Source organism: Squalius cephalus (genome assembly GCF_949319135.1).
Source record: "Squalius cephalus genome assembly, chromosome: 21".
Lineage (NCBI taxonomy): Eukaryota > Metazoa > Chordata > Actinopteri > Cypriniformes > Leuciscidae > Squalius > Squalius cephalus.
The window spans coordinates 11,661,905-11,678,962 of NC_137142.1; the positions used below are offsets into that span (position 1 = coordinate 11,661,905).

At 39.2% G+C, this 17,058-nt stretch overlaps 1 protein-coding gene across 3 annotated transcripts in view; it reads right to left on the minus strand.

Moving 5' to 3' along the window:
- ttc7a (tetratricopeptide repeat domain 7A) overlaps positions 1–17,058 on the minus strand; it is a 91,035-nt gene that overhangs the window by 44,277 nt on the left and 29,700 nt on the right. For all 3 annotated transcript variants that reach the window (XR_013819517.1, XM_079855035.1, XM_079855036.1), the window contains exons 6-12: positions 16,851–16,975; positions 14,242–14,320; positions 13,996–14,165; positions 10,663–10,726; positions 7,880–8,017; positions 2,516–2,599; positions 1,232–1,336 (exon numbers count right to left, since the gene is read on the minus strand). Coding sequence is in view for 2 of the 3 variants with exons in the window: in XM_079855035.1 (XP_079711161.1) it covers positions 1,232–1,336; positions 2,516–2,599; positions 7,880–8,017; positions 10,663–10,726; positions 13,996–14,165; positions 14,242–14,320; positions 16,851–16,975 (765 nt within the window). In the remaining variant the exon portion in view is untranslated. The remainder of the gene's footprint in view (positions 1–1,231; positions 1,337–2,515; positions 2,600–7,879; positions 8,018–10,662; positions 10,727–13,995; positions 14,166–14,241; positions 14,321–16,850; positions 16,976–17,058) is intronic.

The window sequence follows — 17,058 nt, forward strand, 5'->3', positions numbered from 1 at the left end:
TGTGTCTTATTAGTGTGGCAATGTTACTAATGTTGTAACACAGAGGTCACTTATTAGTGATTGAATCTGGACCCCATCTAAGACTGAGCGATACTGTACACTGAATATTATAAAAAAACTGAAAATACAGATTTAATATTTCTCATACCATAAATAATAAAGTTATAAGAATAGCTAGTATTTATATAAATATATTAGGATTATATGGGCTTTAGATATTAGGATTTATGGATTTAAGGACTTATAGATGCCAAAATGAATGAATTTACCTGAAATGCACATGGCTTATTTCATTACATAGTTTTCATCATATTTAATCATTTTGCTGGAAAGTACACTATGATTCAAAAAGTTTGGCATTTGTAAGATTTTTTTATGTTCTTGAAATAAGTCTCTTATGCTCACTCAGGCTGCATTTATTTTATTACTATCAATGCTGAAAACAGTTGAGCTGCTTAATATTTTTGTGTAAACCATGATACATATTTTCCCCAGGGTTCATTGATTAATATTGCAGTATTCACTTTTGATCAATTTAATGTGTCCTTGCTGAATAAAAGTTTTTATTTTTATATTGTTAGTGTATGTTTAGAGACTGAAACTCTTGCAACTTTAACTGAATTGAATTTCTCTATAAAACGGTGTGACATTTTTTTTATATAAGATTTTTTTTTTTTTTTTTTTTTGCAGGATGAATATGCATATTGTTCACATGTGCTTGGTGTGTTTCGCTCGCATTAAATTCAAGGCACTAATGTTTGCCTACAGCACAACCACTGGCTCTGCACCCCTATATCTTAACTCATTACTTCAGACCTACATGCCCTCCAGAAACTTGCGTTCTAACACTGAACGGTGTCTTGTGGCACCATCCTAAACCAAAATCCCTTTCACGGACCTTTACCTTGACTGTCCCAAGCTGGTGGAATGACCTGCCTATCTCAACCCGAGCAGCAGAGTCTTTAGCCATCTTCAAGAATCTACTAAAGACACATCTCTTTCACCAACAGTTGACTCAGTAGTACGAACACTTACTATTCTTTATCTATTATATAAAAAAAATCTATGCTACGTGTGCTGTGCTGGTCTAGCTTTTGGTCTAGAGTTTGGTCACGACATTTGCATATTGTTGCCCTATTGTTGATTTGACTGCTTCTATTGCTCTCTTCATTTATAAGTCGCTTTGGATAAAAGCGTCGGCTAAATGATTAAATTTAAATATTTTTCTCACCCAGTGTAGCTGGTTGATGCACACTTTTGCTGCAAGCAGAGGTGGGATGGGGTCCTGTGGTCTCATTGTCACACACTCTTTGAGGACTGACACTGCACCCTCATTCTGTACAATATCATTAATAATACAGGTTTCATTCATTTATATATGCAGACATGTAAGATAAACCTAGGGTCATTTTAGTTTATCGCACTGTAGGCCTACATCTGTAACGCTCTTATTTGCATGAGGTTAATAACATTGATTGGGCAAGTGGAGTGCACAACGGTTATGCGTTTGAGACTTCTGAAACTTAATATAAATCTACGACAAAACACTAGAAGGAAAATGCAGAGTGGGAATTACCGTCACTGAACACTGCAGTTGAAAGTTGAGGCAGTTGACGATTTGTGGTCAGTTACTAAACAAGTATCTGTAACTTTCTAGCACTGTGTTGCTTCACATTGTGCACTTATGGCAATTCAGACTCAGAGAATCTAGAGATAGTTCAACCAAAAATGAAAATTCTCTCATTATTTACCCACCCTCATTCCAACCCGGATATACAGTATCTGACTTTCTTTCTGCAGGTGAACACAAAGATTTCTAGAAAAATGAATCTTCTGAAGGTCTTCTGAAGCAAACGATAGGTGGGTATAAGAAACATACTAATAATTTTTTAATTCAAAGCATCACTTCTGGCCAACTGTTGAATGAGAGGGTCAAGTTTATACTTAAGGTAAACATCCTGTAAGCATGTCATGAAGCTCGGCTTAAGAGTGTTGTAAAGCTCACATGAGAAGTATTGTCCTCTGTGGTTCTGTCACTTCTCACGCAAACTTCACAGCCCGCTTACATCACGCTTTAAAACATACTTATGTTTACGTCAAGTGTAAACTCGACCCTCTCTAAAACATGCATATGACATTTGGCCAGAAGTGATTGGATTTGTGTCACGCTGGAGTTGTGCAACACACACGATGAATCTGCAGGCAGCTCAAAAAGACTGGCTTTGAGGTGTTTTTTCATTCAGCGAGTCTTCAGCAATACTCGACCTTCAGTCAAATAACACCAAAGCATGTCATTTTCTTCTTAAGAAAAGAATTAAGAATTTCTTAAGAATTTTTCACTAAGGAACATTCAAACAAACTAATTTAAAAACTAATTTAAAAACATTTAATTTGTATAAAACCTTATGTATTTTGTTTCTTTCAGTTACTAGAACTCATTCATTTAGTTGATTTAGCAACAAATTAATAATAAATGAATTGAACATTGATGATGACAACACGACATGAATCTCACCTTCCCACTTGCCATCAAAGACAAGCCAAGTTGGTACCAAAGATGAAACTCATTATAGGAGAACTTCATGGCCCGCTCCAAACACTGATGGCAAACAATCACACAACACAGTCAGAAAAAAAAACAAAAAAAAACTTTGAATCAGGGAATCAGCATTCCAAGAAACACTAGAGAGGAAATAGAGCTAAATGATAATGGGTCATTCTGTGTCAACTCAACCAGAGGTCCCCGGCTTTTTTTTTTTTTTGTTAATTTTTTTCTGGTGAAAGAAATAAATACATGAAGAAGAAAGCCAAAATATTAAATGTCATGGATGTATATTAACTGAGTAATCCACTATTTTGTAGAGGGGGTCAAAATGACAATTTTCAGCTGAGACTTTGAGCCAAATTACAGGGTGGGTAAAATTACATCATTATTTTATATTTTACACAGAGATTTGTAGGTCTATTGTTTACATCTGTTGACTTTGGAAATCTTTGTTGCATTATATGCCAACGGTGACAGTTAAAAATGGGAAAAAGCACTTCTTGTGATTTTGCCCCAAGTTTGCATTCCTGTAAGTCCAGAAGTATTAAAGCTTATCTTTATATCCCTTTAGATTCTGGTTCTTAACAAACTTTTCTTTTGGTATCTTCATTTTAAAGGCCCTCTATGGTTCAATCCCAGAGATATGGAGATCTTAAAGGGATAGTTCACCCAAAAATGAAAATTCTGTCATCATTTACTCTCCCTCAAGTTGTTCCAAACCTGTATGATTTCCTTTCTTTTTTTTTCCTACTATGGAAGTCAATGGGGTCCATCAGTCGTTTGGTTACCGACTTTCTTCAAAATATCTTCTTTTGTGTTCAGCAGAAGAAAGAAAGTCATACAGGTTTGGAACAACTTGAGGGAGAGTAAATGATGACAGAATTTTCATTTTTGGGTGAACTATCCCTTTAATGCGTTTCCATAAAGTAAATGGTCAATTGCACACATTTTTAGTGGTCGAAAACCAAATGTGGATCACTTTGCATGCAGCTGATACTTTTTTTCTTTTAAAGAGGAATATCTTAACAACAAATAATGTTGAAACTAGAAATGTATCTAGTTTTTTTTCTATCAACACAATGGCATAGAACATACCTGTCTGAGTGCCATGAATATTATTTTTCCAAAGTTTGCAAACATGTAACTCTAAAAGTATTAAAGACATCTTAATATCCTTCTAGATTCTAACTCTTAATAAACGTTTCTTTTAGAATCTTCTTTTTAAAGCCCTATATGGTTCACATAGATACAGAGACGTGAATGCGGTAACATGTAACATGAGCCAACCTGAGCGCGCCAAAATAGGCGTGGCTGAAGAGTATAAATTCAGAGAAAATTCGCCATATGACAGGTTTAATCGACTGAAGCGAAGCACCTGATTATAAGCGAAATAGCACGGCAGGCAACACAGTACTCGTTCCCTTATCTCTTAGGGAACTGAGGTTACGAAAGTAACCGAGTACGTTCTCTTACGAGAGCGGTTCTCTCGTACTGCGTTGTAAACGCTATGGGAACCCCATTTAAAATGCCGTGCTATTCGCCGGTGACTACTCTGAATGTGTCCGGGGAGACCCGGGACTAATAACAGAGTAGTCTGATATATCATAGACCAGAATGACGGGCCTTAAATGATATACACTGTATATAGTGAAGCACAAGGGTCACTTACTGTAAGTCACACATAGGTCTGGGTCGGGAGAGCCAGGGCCCTAAAAGGAGAGAATTCGTGCCTGTAAGGCGGGGACCTCTCGGTTATAGAACCTCGCACAAATGTCTTCAATGGGGATTCCGCTGGACCATGCCCACAAGGAGGCAATGAGCTCTTACACCTATGGAACACGAAAGGCCCAGAGAGGTGTAGGCCAGAGAGATGGCATCTACAATCCATCTTGACAGTGTGAGTTTCGTGACTGGCAGCCCCTTGGTGCGGCCCCTGAAACAGACAAAAAGCTGTTCAGACTGTCTGAACTAGGGAGAACGCTCCAGATATATTCTCAGAGCTCTGACAGGGCAAAGCGTGAGGGCATCGCTATCTTCTTCCGACACGGGAAGAGCCGATAGGGAAATAACCTGGGCTCTGAACGGAGTTGAGAGCACCTTCGGTACATATCCATGTCTTGGTTTAAGGACGACTTTGGAGTCATTAGGCCCGAACTCAAGACAGGAAGCGCTCGTGGAGAGTGCTTGTAAGTCCCCAACTCTTTTAACTGACGCTAGTGCTAGGAGCAGAGCGGTTTTAAGAGAGAGGGATTTCAGATCAGCCTACTGAAGCGGTTCAAAGGGAGGTCCCATAAGAGCCCGTAGAACCAGGGAAAAGTCCCAGGCCGGCACCGACGGAGGCCGTGGCGGGTTAAGTCTCCTGGCTCCTTTAAGGAAGCGAACAATGAGGTCGCTTTTACCCAAGGAAGAGCCGGTCACCGGTGAGTGAAAAGCTGCAATAGCTGCCACACACAATTTGAGCGTGGAGGGGGAGCGTCCCGCGTCCAACAGCTCTTGGAGAAAAGTCAGTACGGGACGGGGGTCGGGACGGGGGTGCCAGATTGTCCCGTTCGCCTGCGTGAGGAGATCGCTCCTCAGCGGGATCGGCCATCAGCTCTGGGAACCAGACCTGGGTTCGCCATGGGGGGGGGCTACGAGAAGGACTGCACACTTGGTGTTCCTGATCCGTTCGATGACCTGAGGGAGCATCGAGACCGGAGGAAATGCATAAAGTGGGAGGCTGGGCCAATCGTGAGCCAGCGCGTCCCTGTTCTTTGAAAAGAATATTGGGCAATGAGAGTTGTCTTCTGAGGCGAAGAGGTCCAACTCTGCTTTGCCAAAGATTTCCCACAACCAACGCACCGTCCGGGGATGGAGAGACCATTCTTCTGGGGGAACATTGCCCCGAGACAGCATGTCTGCTCCTGTATTTATCGTGACCGGCATGTGAGCTGCTCTGAGTGAGCGCAGGTTGGCGTGAGCCCATAACAGAAGCTGTTTGGCTATAGTAAACAGGTTGCGAGACCTGAAGCCGCCCTGGCAATTTATATAGGATACCACGGCCATGTTGTCCGTACGGACTAAGACATGGTGTCCCACCAGATACAGGAGGAAGGTTTTTAGGACTAGAAAAACTGCTGTCATTTCGAGGCAGTTTATGTGTAGGCGTTTCTCAGAGCTCGACCTGAGGCTGGAGGCAGGCCTGCCCTCGTACAGGGCTCCCCAACCGAGGTTGGAAGCGTCTGTTGAGATAACCCTCTTCTCTGAAACCACACCCTGTGTGGGTTGCTGTTAAAACAGCGTTTGTGTGCAGGGGTGCTTGACAAATGACGAGGTGCGTGACTGCATTTAACATGACTCCAGCCGCCTGAACTGAAGAGGGAGCTGTGAGATGCACTCGAGCGATCTTCGGGGGTGGTCCGGCCGCAGCGGGACAAGAACCCCTCTTCCCATCGGTTAGGACGGCTTCTTAGGCTCATGGTCCAGCATAAGCTTAGGCCGGGGACCTGGCGCTTGGGGAGCGGGTAGCGTTTCGCAGGCTTGTAGCGTGGGCCGGTCTCAGCCGCTGGCCGGGGCTGGTGGACTGGCGGCGCTGGTTTCTCTGGCTGCGGCGTACTTCTAGGGCGCCGTGAAGCCAAACTAGAGCGCTTGGGCAAGAAGGTCCACTGGAAGCTTTCTGAGCCTCTGTGAAGCGTTCTGTGAAGCCGCTGACTGAAGGGCCAAATAGACCTGTTGTGGAGACTGGTGAGTCGAGGAAAGCGGTTTTGTCAGCGTCCCTGATCTAGCCACAAGTGGCGCTCCAGAACAACCAGGCTGGCCATGTTACGGCCGATGGCCTGAGCAGTGGTCTTGGTGGCACGCAGTGCCAGGTCTGTAGCACTGCGGAGATCTTTGAAGGCGTCCGGATCGGGCCCTGACTCGTCCATGGCACAGAGGAGTTTGGCTTGGAACACCTGGAGGATCGCCATGGTGTGCAGTGCAGAGGCGGCTTGACTGGCGGCGGCGCGACCGGCCATAGCGGAAGTAGTCCTGCACGGCTTAGATGGGTGCGTCGCTTTTGTTCTCCAACTGCCTGCAGTGGGAGGGCACAAATGAGCGGCGACCGCTTCCTCTAGCGGGGGGAGCTTTACATAGCCCTTCTCTTCAGTGCCATCAACGGAAGAGAGCGTGGCAGAAGAAGAAGAGCGCATTCGCGCTGAAAAGGGTGAATGGGCAAAACCATGATATAGTAAGCTCGCTGTGGACCTCGGGGAAAAACGGAGCGGTACGCTGGGGAGGAGCCTGTTGGCGCCCCGGCAGGAACCATTCATCAAGGCGGCTTTTTGCGGGCTCTTGCGCCAATCTGTCATATGGCGAATTTTCAGCCACGCCTATTTTGGCACGCTCAGGTTGGCAGGGTGCCAAGCGCTCCGATTGGACCGTTTACCTTTGCTGATTCGCCATAGGTTCGTGCAGTTGCTGCAGCACAGCCTATCAGCTTGCTCTATCGAGCTGTCATGCTCTCTTGCTGTGCAGCTGCAATGCATTTTAAAATAAAGGCTTCAATATTCTCGAGAAAGGAGTTTTCCCATAGCGTTTGCAACGCAGTACGAGAGAACCGTTCTCGTAAGGGAACAAACTTTGTTACATTATTTTCCTGTTATCTCTGTAAAGCTGCTTTGAAACAATCTGTATTGTAAAAAGCGCTACATAAATAAAGGTGACTTGACTTGACATTTAATATTTTGGCTTTCATCACTATTTATGTTTGTCTTTCTTCAGAAAAATATGAACAAAATAAAAAACTTGAACCGGGGAAGTTTCTGAAATTTGGTTGATTTGACATGACGCTAATGTGGTTGACATTGCTCAGCATAACTCAGCATTTCTAGGAAGGATCTTGTTGTTTACAGCACTGATAGGGGATTGTGTGTATCCTGTACACATCACATCAAGGCACATGCATAAGAAAGTGGTGATAAAATTGATGAGAACGGGATTAACAATTCTATATGCAGGCATTTGTTGATAATGCCGAGTAATGGCATTGTAATGTGGGTTATCAGTGAAATGACATGGATTCAGTTGAAATGAACCTACTGAAAACACTGAGCTTAGATTCAGATTCACCTGAGAACTCCTCTGAGTAAACGCTCACCATCACGCAACGGCTCAACTACTGAAAGGACAGGACGGAGGAAGAAGGGAAAAAAATCACCCATACAGCTAGGAGAGATTGAGAGAGAGATTGAAAGATTGGAAGAGGCGACCTGCGACAAAGAAGGTGAAAGAAGCCACTACATAAAATACAGGTCACTTCCTTGCTCCTGTTTGCAAAGCATGGGGTCGATACGGATCTGTGCTGACACATCTTACCTCGGACAGCATGGAGTACTGCCCCCTCCTGGCCATGCCGATGCTCAGCAGGTCATAGACGGAGGAGGCGTCCTGCATGCTGCTCTCCCTCGCCTCCCGGTGCTCCGGGGTGCGGCTGATCACTGCCTCGCCACTGGCCTATAGGGGACAACAGAGAGAGGCTCAGGGGTTTTGTTGAAGCTGCGTCTCTAGATCCTAGTCCAGGAGAACCTCCAGCACTGCACAATTTAGATGATGTGTCTCTTCTCTGACACATCTGATTCAACTCATCAGCTCATTAGTGAAGTCTTCAAGAACCGAATTGGGTGTCAAATACGGACAAACACAAAATGCCTTTAGGTTTTGGAAGCCCATGACAAATGGATAGTTCACAAAAAAAAAAAAAAAAAAAAAAATAATAATAATAATTCTGTCAATATTTACTCACCCTCAAGGCTTGTGTGGTGTTATTTTGCCAGTGGAATATAAAATGTTATAAATATAAAATGTAGTATTTAGAATATAACATTTATTTAACTGCTTTAGATAAAAGTATCTGACAAACAAATTAAGAACCTTAGACATTCTACTAACTATAAGTAACATTGCAATTGCATATGAATGAACTCTAATTAGAGTATAAGTAGACTGTCTGCTTAATATTTCATAACACTTTATTTTGATGCTCCTCCAATAGACATTCAACTGACTATAAGTAACTTTGCAACTACATGTCAACTACCAGTCATTAGAGTATTAGCAGAGTGTCTGCTTAATTTCTGCTAACACTTTAATTTGATGCTCCTTCAAAAGATATTCTACTGACTATAAGTACATTTTCAACTACGTCAACTTATTCTACAAACACCTAATCCTAACCTAATAGTCTACTATCAGTCTACTACAGTAAACTAATACTCTAAGGAGAGTTAGTTGACATGTAATTGCAAAGTTTCGAATAATTAGTAGAATCGATATAAAGCATAACCACATTTTCTATGATTAAAATAAAAGCGTCCATAGTTGCATTACATTAAAGCCCTTTATGTTAAAAATGCAAAGTTTTACCACAGTCAGAAACCAAATAGTAACACTTTATTTTAGGGTTCAATTCTCACTATTAACTAGTTGCTTATTAGCATGCATATTTCTAGGATATTGGCTGTATATTAGTACTTATAAAGCACATATTAATGCCTTATTCTGCATGACCTTATTCTACATCACTTAATTCTACCCAATACCTAAACTTAAATGCTACAAAACAACCTTAATTGACTATTAATAAGCAGAAAATTAGGAGTTTATTGAAGCAAAAGTCATAGTTAGTAGTGAATACTGTATGTGTTCCTCATACTAAAGTGTTACAGACCAAATAAACTAATGTGGAATGACATAAATGAATCCTACATATCTCAACATTTTCTTGATATCTGCAAGGAAACATACACTACCATTCAAAAGTTGGGAGGGGTCAGTACTTTTTTTTTTTTAATTAATGTCTAATGCTTACCAATGTCTAATGCTAAATGCAAGGTTGTATTTATTTGATCAAAAACATAGTAAAAACTCTAAAATTGTGAAATATTATTACCATTTAAATGAACATTTTTTTATTCTAAAAGGTAATTTATTCCTGTGATCATTACTCAGTCTTCAGTGTCACATGATCATTTCAGAAATCATACTAATATGCTGATTTAATGCCCAATAAATATTTGTTATTAATATCAATGTTGAAAACAGCTACCTATTTTTTGGAAACCATAAAAAACAATTCAGGATTCTTTATATACTGTATATTATAAATGTCTTTACTATCATTTATGACCAGTCGGTGAATAAAAGCAGTAATTTCTTTAAAAAAAATTTGAAAAGAAACTGACCCAACTCGATATATATGATGCATGTAACTGTTTCGCACTTGGCTCCTACATTATAAAATAGCCTTCCTTTCTGATAAAGTTTGGGGCTCAGACACTCTCTCTCTGTTTAAATCAGATAAAACATGCATCTCTTTAGCCAAGCATTCACATTATGCTTCTCATAAAATTGTACTAGAATTATATCTGATGAAATAGTTCCAAATACACATCATCTTTTGCCTAAAATGCTATGGATCGCAACTTTGGATTGACATTTAAAACTTTTAAATACTATCTTCATATTATAAAATGATCCTTATATTGTAATAATTCCGAGTACAAGTTGTAATTGCTGTTTAGCATGTTTGTTGTGTTAGCTTAACTGAATACATGAAGTTAACTAACCACACAATGCACTAAATTATAACTGTTTATTACTGCCATATGGATATTACTTTGATACACTCATCTCTGGCTGATAACAGAATACTTACTATTGTAACATTGAAACAAGCATTTTCTGTAAAGCTGCTTTGAATCAATAAGCATTGTGAAAGTGCTATACAAATAAACTGAACTGAACTGTTTGCCTGCCAAATAAAGTATATTCAGGAGCAACCAACTTCATCCGCCTATTGAGGACAATTTAGAGGTCACACTAAACTATGTATGGAAAAGAGGAGCATTCTTAAAAATTCCTCCTTTTGTGATCTACCTAAAAAAATAACAGCTTATAGTTTTGAAATTATATGAGGGTGATTCGATAAGTAAATTATTAAGATTAAATTATATTATTAATATATTCCGATTTTTCAGTGAACTATTCCTTTATGCTATACAGTATTCATGCAATAGTTCTTAAGATGCAGCTAAGGAGAAGAGACGTCACAGCACAGCATGTTAAGGAAGAAAGGATGAATGTGAGAAAGACTGTCTCACCATTGACTCTGTGATGAGGAGCACCAGAACCGCCTCTTCAACCACGTCCTGTGGACAGAAAGCTCTACATGGTGGCAACGAGAAAAAGAAAAAACACGTCACAAATGTGTGCGTGTCGGTCTCTAGTTACATATGTCAGTCTGTAACTGAGCTCTCTGGACTTACTGCCATCCTCGTAGCTGTCCCTTTTTTGAAATGTTTAATTGGTATTCTGAACAATTTCCTCTTTCTTTACAGCCAGTTTTCTCTCATCCCTTTTTTTCCATCACATCCCTTCATCCTACTTCCCTCCAGCATCTGGAATCCCATCATAGCATGTTACTGAGCTGTACCAGGAATAATAAACTAGAATATTCCTTTTATCTGTTTTAATTTCTGTTCTTCAGACATATTCTCAAAAGTCCCTCCATCTCTTTTCATCTCTCTTGTATTTTCCTTTCTCTGCCTGGAGTCTGCAGACTCACAGGTACAGTTACAGTATGTTTTATTCACAACACAGCATTCCGCCGTGTCCTGAATTTTAAAGCAGGCAAACAAACCCCAGCACTGTCATCGGCTCGTCTCATTGTTCATTGCTCCCTGACTCTAGTGTTCGATCAATATTGCCAAATGGCTGATGTACACAATACAATTTAATGATAGCAATGAGGTACTGTACATACAACTGCTAAAAATGAACACTTATTATTCTGGTTAGACAAAGCTATGACCCACAAACTCGGCACAGACCTCCTAGATGACTCGATCTGCTATATCTTTTCTAACTTATCTGACTATTTTCGTAAACCGAACAATCCTATAGACTTTCATTGAGGGGATCAAAACTTTAATACAAAAACTCTTTTAGAGAATTTTAAGCTGCATCCACAAAGTTCTTACCATACCGTAATCAATCTATCTATCTATCTATCTTAGGGTAACAACGTGCTGAAATGCAACAAACATGTTAGAAACATGTTAAAACATGCTAGTAGTGAGCTAAAACATGTTAGCAACATGATAAATCATGTTAGAAACATGCTAGCATAATACTAAATCATTTTAGCAATATGTTAAACAGGCTAGAAACAGGCTCTCAAATCCTAAATCATGTTTGCAATAAGCTAAAACATGCTAGAAACATCTTAGCAACATGTCAGCAACATGAAAACGTTCAAAATGCTCGAAAATGTGTTAAACCATGCAAGCAACATGCTAAAACATGTAAGAAACATGCTAAAACATGCTAGCAATTTGCTTAAACATTCTGGAAACATGCTTACAATGTGTTAAAACATAGGCTATACTAACATGCTTTTTTTTTTTTTTGCAATACTACATATTAAAGTAAGATAAAGCATGTTAACAAAACCCAAGAAGAGGCCAGCAACTCCCAGCAGAGGCCACAATATACAACCTTTCTGGAAAAGTGGTAAACTTGGTAAGTTGTGTTCCGTATATTCACGGAATGAAAAATTAAAGGATTCAATCTAATATGTAAATGTGGTTGTCACTCCTTAAACTTTACAGTGTGTTTACTTCAGTGTTGTGTGTAACGCGTTACAAAGTAACGCGTTACAGTAACGTAACTACTTTTTCGGGTAAAAAGTAGTGTAACGCGTTACTACTAAAAATTTGGTAACGAAACGTAGTTCCTTTTTCAATTCGGCGCAACGTTACTTTTCCCATGGATATATTTGACAGCGACACTGCCTCAGCTGCGCGCTTGAGAGAAGAGAACTGTTGAGAACTGAAGAAAACGATTTAGTTTCATATTTATGTTTAAATTAAAAATAAAATAACAATTTTGTGTGGAGACATGATTTTTACCACTTTATTAAGTTTGTTTTTGTAGAAAACCTGTATTTAAAGTGAATTTCGTTTTGTATTAATTGTATCTTAATTTGAATCAATGTTTTATCAATCAATTGCCTGAATTTAATAAGTAAATTAAAGAAAACTATTTAGTTTCATATTTATGTTTAAATAAAATAAATAAATAAATAATTTAATCTATGTTGATTATATGAAAAGTGAAAAGCATGAGTAAGATCATAATTTTGTGCAATATATCGGGAGATAAATGGAGTGGGCAGACATGATTTAGACCACTTTATTAAGTTTGTTTTTGTAGAAAGACTTTCTTTAAAACGAATTTCGTTGTGTATTAATTGTATCTTAATTTTAATCAATGTTTTACCAACCAATTAATTGCCTGAATTTAATAAATAAGTAAATATGGCATGCAAAATAATCATGACGGCACCAGCGCGTGAACTGGAGCTCGTCTCCATACTGTAAATGAACCGAAACTCAGATAAGCTATACTTGTCTCACAGACCTGAGAAATATATAGAAAGCTTGAATATGTGTACTTTTAAACAAAATATATTTTTTTCTCTCAAAATATATATTTTTTCTCCTACTCCCTTAGAGTGAGTCGTATGTCTGAAAACTAAGCTTATGTCTTCTATATCATTTTGTCCTATGCTATCAAGACGCGATTCGCACCGGTGTTAGAGAGCAGGAGCGCTTTATTGGCTGTTGCCGAAATTTAAAGTTCGGTGGATAGGGGGAGCGGAGCGGAGAGAAGTGGTGCGGCCGCGCTGCTCATCGCGGAGTGTCGCACTCTACCCCATGATGCAGAGCCGGCTGAGAATAAAAGTTGCCGCACACAGCAGCGCCAATGAGAAGGACTTTTTTTCTTTTGAAATTGATACTATTTTTTATAATAAAGAGCACAAAATAATTACCTGTTATGTCCTCCATTGTATAACTTTATGTCTACATATTTAGGAACAGATATTGGGTTCTGCCCAAAGTCAAGCAACATAAAAGTAACGTAATAGTAACGAGTAACGTAAAAAGTTACTTTCCAAATGGGGTAACTAAGTAAAGTAACGGATTACTTTTTTAAAAAGTAACGAGTAACGAGCAAACACTACTTTTTAAAAGTAACTTCCCCAACACTGGTTTACTTAGTGTTTTTTGAATGCATTTCATGTGGTTTCTTAGCAGTCTTAGCAGAGTAGATTATATAAAGTAGTATATCATTGGAAGTATGTCTAATAAAAAGTCTAATATGGTCTAAATGAGTTTTTATTGGTCTGTCTGACTGTTTTCGACTTCCCTGAGTAAACCCTCACACTTCAAGCTTTTAAAATTTATTTTTAAATTTCAGACAGGGCTTTGTCAAGCCAACATTAAAGTTTGTCATCAAACTTAACTTATCTAGTTTTATTTTGTTCTGCTTTTATTTTCTGATTATGCTTTGATTGTGATTATGCTTTAAATAATGTTTCCTACATGAAAAAGTGAGTAGAATATCAGATGTGAAAGGAAAGAGAGTCTGACCCCTCAGTGTTGTAGCGCTGTGGTGGTCTGGACGAGGGGTAGATGGCATCTTTGGGGTGTGTGACTCCTTCTTTCTTCAGCCAGCCAGGTGGTGGAGGAGACAGTGGATCCCAGTACGCATCCTCACACACTGAACCCAGCAACACTTCTGCAAGCCTGCGTGCTACTGTCTAAACAACACAAAACAACCACTGACACCTACTGTGTGTAAGTGAACAGCAAAAATCTCATTTACTCAGATCTCACCTTACGAAAACTCTGCGACCCCCGACTCTCCACGGCCCTCATGACCCGCCGCAGCTGGTGTGTACCCTGAGCCAAGTGACTAACACACACAGGCAGAAGTGATTGTGGGAGGACAACATGATTGATAAGAAGATGAAAGAAGGCTGATGTAACAAAAGGAGAAGATAAGACTGATGGACATTATTTCATAACTACATTTGACTGTTAATTATACATTAGAAAGACAGATATGTATGTATGTATATATATATATATATATATATATATATATATATATATATATATATTAGTGCTGTCAAATCGATTATCGTGATTAATCGCACCTAACAGAAAAAGTGTACAAACACACACATATTTGCTTATTTGCTTATTAAAATGATTTCTGAAGGATCCTGTGACACTGAAGACTGGAATAATGATGCTGGCAATTCAGCATTGCCATCACATGAAAAAAATCACAGGTGATGTTACAACAGGTTCATTTGTCGATTAATAAATGGATGGTCAAGTCATGCGCATTGCATCATAGGAAACAGTTGTGTTTCTCAACCTTCACAGGCTCAAGTACTTAAAGTCTCCTTGTAGTCAATCATTTTATCCACTCATCTCTGATCACCAAAATTACATTTAAAAGTTTTTTCCTTGAAAAGAAATTTCTTCATGCTTTAAAATAGCTTGAATGTAACTCTACACCCTTGCCTCATTTAGTATACGTGGCTCTATGAATATGCAAATTATCCCTGCCTCCACTCACTCACACCAGCTCAGAGATCCACTCGTTGATGATCACACGTTGACGTGATTGGTTACAAGGTAGTTTGTGATGTCAGAAACGCCAGCGATTTCAAAACCATTTTTGAGGCTGTTTTTGGTTCACTGCAGTTTTAAGGAGAAAATACTCAACAATGGTGTTGACTGATCAATTTGCACATGGTCTGTCTTAAAGCATATTAAAAACACCACATAGACATATAAACAACATTAAAAACATGATTTTCACCACAGGGGGACTTTAAGCAACAACATCAAAACTGAAATGTGTTCCTTTACATTCATAATATAATTATTTAGCAAAATTGCCATTATTACAATGATTCACCACAAAAACACTGTTACATAAAAGACTAAGGTCCAAAAATGTGGGTAATGTTTTATATTATATTTAATTACTGTGGATTTGTATTGATTTAACTATTTGCATCTCCCATGTGTTTCATGCAGTATGAGAAATAAAGACTATTTATAACTGCATTTACAGTAATTGATTTCTGTGTTATGCTGGGTACACACCAAAAGATTTTTCACATCTTATAAGATTTTCAAAATGTGATAGACCACAAACATGAGGACAAAAAATCCTAGATTTAAGCATTTTGCTCCTATAGTGTGTGGTGTGCCATGATGCGACAAAGACAGCACACCACACACAAACAGATTTTCAACCAGATTCTCGACTGTGAACACAGGAAATCTCGCAAAATCTCGCGAGACTTCAGAATAAGCATGTTGGATGATATGCAGGAAGAAATTATGATGGTAGTGTTTGGAATGATTTTCACAGAAAATTCACATAAAAAAAAAATAAAAAAAACATTGTACCCACCATTATATATAACCTTTTATACAGAAAAGGTATTTATTGTATTTATTGTCTCTTTAGAAAAAGTTAGCCTATTTAATCCCTCACTGAACCCTTATAACACTCAGCTTCCTACATGTGTGCGTGTGCGTGTGTGTGTGTGAGAATGACCGTCTTCCATCATCTCACTTTCTGATTGGATATTGTTTCGTTTCACGTGATAATCTCCAGAACGTGCGCGCGTTTGTCCTCGGGGTTCCCCCCACACATCAGGATTTCTGATCGTAAATATTAAACATGTTGAATATTTACGATTCGCGATCGGGGCGGCTCCGACGTTCTTCCGAGCAGGTTCGGACACTCTTAACACACCTCACACCAAGGGAAAATCTGATAAAATAATCTGTTGAACCATCAAGATAATCGGGACATAGCTAGGATTGTCGGAAGGGGGGAAATCGGCCCAAAATCAGCCCGATTATCTTTTGGTGTGTACCCAGCATTAGAGCACTGAATTGTTGTGAAGAGAGAAGTGCAACTGAGATGAGTAAAGAGCACTATGTAGAAATCTACCTCTGTCCACTGTCTTTATAGGTTATTCTGCACATATATTATTTAGTATAGGCTATAAGTGCACACGTTTCATATCGTACACACAAATTAACACAACTTGTTATTTTGTTTTCTTTCCTGTTAATTTAACTTGACAGCCCTAATATTTTTAAGTTGTAGTATGCTAGGATGCCATTTCAAACAAAGCCAATATCAGAGTGACTGACAAATCACCTGTGTTAAAACACTGACACCTGCTGGACATTACTGGCACATCCACACCACACAAAGGTCATGCTGACACAAGAATACCAGCGGTGTGTTTACACAGTCCCCGTCATATATTCAAGTGGAGTTCATTAATGGATTAAGTGAAGCCGTGCTGTGAATTCTGTGTGTACATAGCAACATGAATGCTTGATATAAAATGCAGAGAATTGTGGGTAAAGAGTCTGAGATCAGTAACATGCGAGCTCACCCTTTCCTCAGCAGCGACAGGTATGCGCTCTGAAGAGCCGCCTGCAGGAAGAAGCCTGGGTCCAAATCAAAATGAAGGGCTGATGAACCGCTTTTAGCTGTTTTGGAACTTGGCGTGCAAACAGTCTGGTGAAGAGGACACATACGCTGTGAGATGTAATGTTAGATTACAAATAAAACAAAATGCAAAAACATTATTTTCTATATAT